This window comes from Rhinopithecus bieti, unplaced genomic scaffold (assembly GCF_001698545.2).
Source record: "Rhinopithecus bieti isolate Rb0 unplaced genomic scaffold, ASM169854v2 scaffold_62, whole genome shotgun sequence".
Classification (NCBI taxonomy): Eukaryota; Metazoa; Chordata; class Mammalia; order Primates; family Cercopithecidae; genus Rhinopithecus; species Rhinopithecus bieti.
In genome coordinates this window covers 439,303-445,621 of record NW_016802942.1, presented here as the reverse complement: position 1 = coordinate 445,621, position 6,319 = coordinate 439,303, and the positions used below count along the sequence as shown (strand labels likewise).

Genomic DNA, 6,319 nt, shown 5'->3' with positions numbered 1-6,319 from the left:
AGAAAAGAAGGTAGAAAGTTCCGGCAAGGTCTTTACTGGTTTATTTGGGTAGGAGATATTTTATTTTCTGGCATGAATTTGATAAACAATTGCTTATATTCTGTTTCTCTTTGTGCATGGGGTTCTCACCTATTACTTATTTTTTTTTTAAAAAGGGTTTTGTTTTGGTTTGGTTTTTTGGGTTTTTGTTTTTGTTTTTGTTTTGTTTTTTGTTTTTTTGAGACAGAGTCTCACCCTGTCACCCAGGCTGGAGTGCAATGGCGTGATCTTGGCTCACTGCAACCTCCACCTCCTGGGCAATTCTCCTGCCTCAGCCTCCCGAGTAGCTGGGATTACAGGTGCCTGCCACCATGCCCAGCTAATTTTTGTATTTTTAGTAGAGATGGGGTTTCACCATGTTGGCCAGGCTGGTCTTGAACTCCTGACCTCGTGATCTGCCCACCTCAGCCTCCCAAAGTTTGTTTGTTTTTTTAAGATCACAACTGAATTTGTTCAGAATGGCTCCACAGACATAACTCAAAACAGGGTATGTCATGATCTGTACTCTGTACAACTGAAAACAAGATATTGCCTTTCAAAGCCCCAAATGTTAGACATCTTCCTAATGCTCTTAGGTGTTATGAAATGCGTTCTTTCTTTTTAGCAGATTCAAATATCTCAGTTGACTGCAGCTTCGATCATGGGATCTGTGACTGGAAACAGGATACAGAAGATGATTTTGACTGGAATCCTGCTGATCGAGATAATGGTATTTATATTTGACAATTTCATGTTCTGCAATATAGTGAAGAGATAGAAGGCCCTCCATGAGTGACAGGTTGTTATTCCCATTACTCATCAGAGCAGGGTTGTTTTTCATTTTTGGAAACTTTTAGACCTTCCGAGCTCTCCCTTGATAGATGACTAACTTGGTCCAGCATATATTCTCCTACTTAATCGCTCTCCCACACACCTGCCTCCACAAAGGATATGGGAGCAAACCTCTTCCATATTCACTCTCCTTCTGCTGAGAGAGAGATGTTGAGATTTGTATAAAGTTTGGGAGAGTTAGGGAAAAGGTAGAAAGAAATGGTTTCTTCTTCCCAGTTTACCAGCCATGGCATCTTATAGTTTTTGTTTTGTTTTGTTTTCATGGGGGAAATAAATCTTGAAAGGAAATATGACCTGTACCTAAAACTGGTGTTTTAGTAGAGTGGCCCCTCAAAGCATGAAAACCATAATGAACATCAAGTCAATGACCTGAACTCCTGAACTGAGCTTTCCCTTCTGTTTGTTGCTTGAGGATTTCTTTCGAGCCACCTGTCCTTGAATTTTTCTCAATCTTATCTGTGAGCTGTGGATTTCCCACCCTTCCCATTGCCTACTTAAACACTATTGATGGACCCTAACTATCCCCTTAGTGTTTGCCTTGCAGATCCCATTTAGAGCACAAATTGAATCTCTGTCTCCCGAAGACTGACTATATAATTAAAGACAACTGTTACACCTTCAGGGACTCCAGTTACTTATCAATCAAATTATTTCTTTGGGGATGTATAGGCTCAGCCCTCAGTTAAAAGATCCTTCTTTTAGATCCTTCCTCTAGACTAATTCCTCCCCAACATCTTTCCTTTCATGCCCTCACATGCAATCAGAAAACCTAGATATCCCCTAACAAGAATTCCTTTTTGAACTTGGGGTTAGGGGAGAGGGGATACATCTCACACAGCAGTTGTGTGAATGGGACTTTTACTAAAGATTCAGTGTAAGCAAAGGGCAAATTTAACCAGGCTGAAAACACCATATCACTGGAAAAGCTATCTTGTTGATAACTAACCTGAGTTTCTCTTTTCTTCCATAATGGCATCTCTAAATTTATGTCTACCAGAGCTATATCATGTTGGGAGCCCATAGGTTATTCCAGGACCTCCACAGCTGATATAGGGTTATGTTAAGTCTTAAGTTGAGTTTTCTGTCCATGGGAAGTTCCCTATTTACAAACACTCAATTCACAAATAACTCCAGGGTTCTCAGCTTCTGCATCATTCAAATCATACCCCCGCTCCTCCTGCACCTCCATTGGATCTCTAGGTGAGTTCTTCATTCCCTCTGTACAGCTAAATATGAAAAAATAACATGGCCAAGGCAGGAGGATTACTTGAGCCCAGGAGTTTGAGACCAGCCTGGGCAACATAGAGGGATACCATCGCTACAAAAAATTGAAAAAATAGGCTGGGCGCGGTGGCAAATGTATGTAATCCCAGCACTTTGGGAGGCCAAGGCAGGTGGATTACCTGAGGTCAGGAGTTCAAGACCAGCCTGGCTAACATGGTGAAACCCTATCTCTACTAAAAATACAAAAATTAGTCAGGCGTGGTGGTGAGTGCCTATAATCCCAGCTACTCAGGAGGCTGAGGCAGGAGAATCGCTTGAACCCGGGAGACAGAGGTTGCAGTGAGCTGAGATGGCACCATTGCACTCGAGCCTGGGCAACAGAGCAAGACTCCATCTCCAAATAAATAAAGAAATAATAAAAAATAAAAACCAAAAAAATGAAAAAGAAAAGATTAGCCAGGTGTGGCAGCATACACCTGTGATCCCAGCTACTCAGGAGGCTGAGGTGGAAGGATCACTGGGGCCCAGGCATTTGAGGCTATAATGAGCTATAACGGCACCCCTGCACTCCAGCCTGGGTGACAGAGTGAGACCCTACCACAAAAAAAAAAAAAAAAAAAAAAAAGGAAAAAAGAAAAAGAAAAGAGACATGAATTAGTTAGCATTGTTAGAGGGATAAAACCACAAAGACAGCTCAAAGTGGGCTTTATCTGGGAGAGAAAGGGAAACCTGCCACAGTAGGTGACAGAAGAGAGAGCACAGCTGAAAGAGATGCCAGATAAAGTATAGGATGCCTATATTTCAGACAGACAATTAATACATTTTAGTATGTCTTGGACATGTAGTTTATCTGAAACTCAAACTCCACTGGGCATCCTGTATTTTTATTTGCTAAATCTGGATACCTTACTAGCTGGGGAAGAAGACCAGTTTCTGGATGCATTGAAAACTAAGGCAATGTCAGCCTGGGTCCTGCAAGTATCTCCGATTTGCAGTAGCAGAAGACCACCCATTCCCCCAATGTCTTCTTCCTGGCTTCCATAGAAATTTTTCCTTCTTATCAACTTCTTCAGACCCTACTCTTTGGGAGTTTTTGCCCAAGTTCATCAAAGCCACAACCTGAAGATTGGAGATGAGCAAAAGTCCACTACACCACAGGTTAAAAGATACTTAGAAGATTTGCAGGATTTGGAGGAGAGTGTTCCTGTCATCCTAAATCAGAAATTGGAGTGATATGTTACACATGGTAGTTGAGCTCCATGAAACCACTAGTACAGGTGCAGGTGTGTTTTGGATTAAACGCCACACTCTGGACCCACTTAAGGAGCTGATCATCTTACATGTCATTGACTCAGTGGGGAAACGCATTCTAAGTTTTAAGTCACCAAAATGGAAATGAAATTATGGAACACAAGTTCTCCATCAACTGCAGATTACCCGCAGTGCTAAAGGATCATTTAATTAGATTTTTACCCCATATCTGCTACTATGAAGGTTTGTGAATGCAAAAAAATTCCTCGGTTTCTCTACTCATCAGTTTGCTTGACTATATAAAAGATATCAATTGTGTGATCCCTAAAATCCATTTTAGCATGAAACTTTTGTTCCTATGTTCAAAATGAAGAGGACTTCAGCTTTCCCTATAGGAGACTGTTCACTTTTTATAGCTTTTTTATACATTAAAGCCAAACTCCTTACAATTGCCTCATTAATTGTGCATTTTTTCCCTTCTCTTAAAGCTATTGGCTACTATATGGCAGTTCCGGCCTTGGCGGGTCACAAGAAAGACATTGGCCGGTTGAAACTTCTCCTCCCTGACCTGCAGCCCCAAAGCAACTTCTGTTTGCTCTTTGATTACCGGCTGGCCGGAGATAAAGTCGGAAAACTTCGAGTGTTTGTGAAAAACAGTAACAACGCCCTGGCATGGGAGGAGACCACGAGTGAGGATGAAAAGTGGAAGACAGGGAAAATTCAGTTGTATCAAGGAACTGATGCTACCAAAAGCGTAAGTGGGAAAAAAATGATTAAACTCAGTATTTGCATTCTTTTGCAATGATTTAACAAATGAAACAAAACATGTACTGAAGTATGTAGGCATTAGGGATACAACGATAAGACTTTTTCCCTACACTTAAAGAATACTTTCTGGAGCTGAATAGGCAAGGTGATTAATTGGCACAACTCATGGATACTTATCTGGCATATGCATATCACGTTCTATGGAAATAACCTGTTTATCAGGCTTCTCTCACCAACATCCTTCCAAATCAGGCTATACATTCCATAGTATGTAAAAGAATGTCATGGTCATTCATTCTATGCCCAGAACTTACCACAATTAATGGCAGCTAGAAGGTGATTTTTTTTTAATGTTTTTTAAACTGAACTGAGAGAGTGGCTATTGTCAGGGTCCCCAGGACCACCCTTAGGTTCAGTGATTCCCTAAAAGGACTCACACAGAAGTCAGAAAAGCTGTTATATTCACAAGTACAGTTTGTATAGATTAAAATCAGTAAAGGGAAAAGACACGTAGGGTAGAATCCAGGAGAGACCAGGCAGGGGCTTGCAGTTTTTGTCTCCCAGTAGAGTCACATGGGCAGCTATTAATTCTCCCAGCAACAAGCATGATGACACTCACAAAGTATTGCCCACCAGGGAAGCTCACCTAAACTTTTGTGTCCAAGGATTTTGTTGGGGGTCAGTCTGCCCATGTGATCACCTGTGTAGCTGACTTTAGTTATCTAGTCTGCAGCCTCTCTAGTGGTCAAATTGATACCATGTGACTCAAGGCACCTACCATAAGTCACATGGTTACCATAAACTATCTGGCATGGTCCAAGGCCTCAGGTAAACAAAGGCACTCTTAATCAAAGAGGCTATTACAAGGGCTTAGAGGTTATCTCCTAAGAACCAGTCAAGGGCCAAACCTTTCTTTGGAATGTGTAGGGTTTGGACAACCCGGACCTACTGAGTTAATCTTTTATTGCACAGTGGGTTTAATAAAAGAAAAGGAAACAGAGTTTTAAGAGGAAGTTGGTCAAGTGGATGAAACCCTGAGAAAGAACAAACAGAATAAAAATGGCAAAGAGTCTATTGAGTTTGACCCATCAGGAGGTGGCTAGTGACCTTTGCAAGAGTTCTTTCTTTGGAGGGGAAGGGTCAACGGTCACACTTCAGAAAGATGAAAAGGGAAGGGATCAGAGCCTGGAGGCAGCCACTGTGGACTTTATAAAGAGTTTGGTCAACACTTTGGGAGGCCGAGGCAGGCAGATCACCTGAGGTTGGGAGTTCAAGACCAGCCTGACCAACATGGAGAAACCCTGTCTCTACTAAAAATACAAAATTAGCCAGGTGTGGTGGTGCATGCCTGTAATCCAAGCTACTCAGGAGGCTGAGTCAGGAGAATCACTTGAACTCAGGAGGTGGAGGTTGCAGTGAGCTGAGATCACGCCATTGCACTCCAGCCTGGGCAACAAGAGTGAAACCCCATCTCAAACAACAACAAACAAACAAACAAATAAAAAGTTTGGTCAAGGTGGGAAGGAAAAGGGTGAAAGCTAGAAAAGGTACATGAAGTGGTGATAATAGGAAGAATAATTAGTAGATCCATGTATTAGGATTCCATTTATACTTTGCTTGTGAAAGATGACTAATGCAAATTTAACATCTTTTCATTTACATGTCATACTTTAATTAAAGCAGAACATCTTATTTAAAATATATCATAAGACATGACTATAAATAAAAGTATATGTTGGGTACCAGTTAATGAATTTCCTAACCACTCTTCTCCTCTGCGGTAAAAGCAGCCAGTGCTTGTTTAGGAATGACACATGCATTAATTTGAGTTTATTCTTCTAGCAATACATTTAAATCAATACAAATTCAATCCACGTGTTTTTCTTGTTGTGTTTGCTGCATGGTCTGGGGACTGTGGCACTGAGCCGTGCTATATATGGATTATATCCCCTGCTGGAGAATTGAAACATGCCTCTGCACAGCATTCATAATTACTTTCATGTTGACTGAATTCATGTGATGGAGAATATTTTTTATATAACATGGTAGCTTGCAGGGAGGGTATACTATCAAAACAGTGATTTTTTTTTAAATGCACATTTCTGTAGACATGCCCCCAAAGAGCCTGGCCAGCAATCACACTGGAACACAGCAGTGCTTTCTTTTTTTTTTTTTTTTTTTTTTTTTTTTTTTTTTTTTTTTTTTT

General features: G+C 41.0%; 1 protein-coding gene across 1 annotated transcript in view; it reads left to right on the top strand.

The window, feature by feature from the left end:
• EGFL6 (EGF like domain multiple 6) overlaps positions 1–6,319 on the top strand; it is a 64,557-nt gene that overhangs the window by 54,121 nt on the left and 4,117 nt on the right. Inside the window, 2 exon segments of the mRNA XM_017886916.1 lie at positions 644–748; positions 3,834–4,099. Of these exon segments, the coding sequence (XP_017742405.1) occupies positions 644–748; positions 3,834–4,099 (371 nt within the window).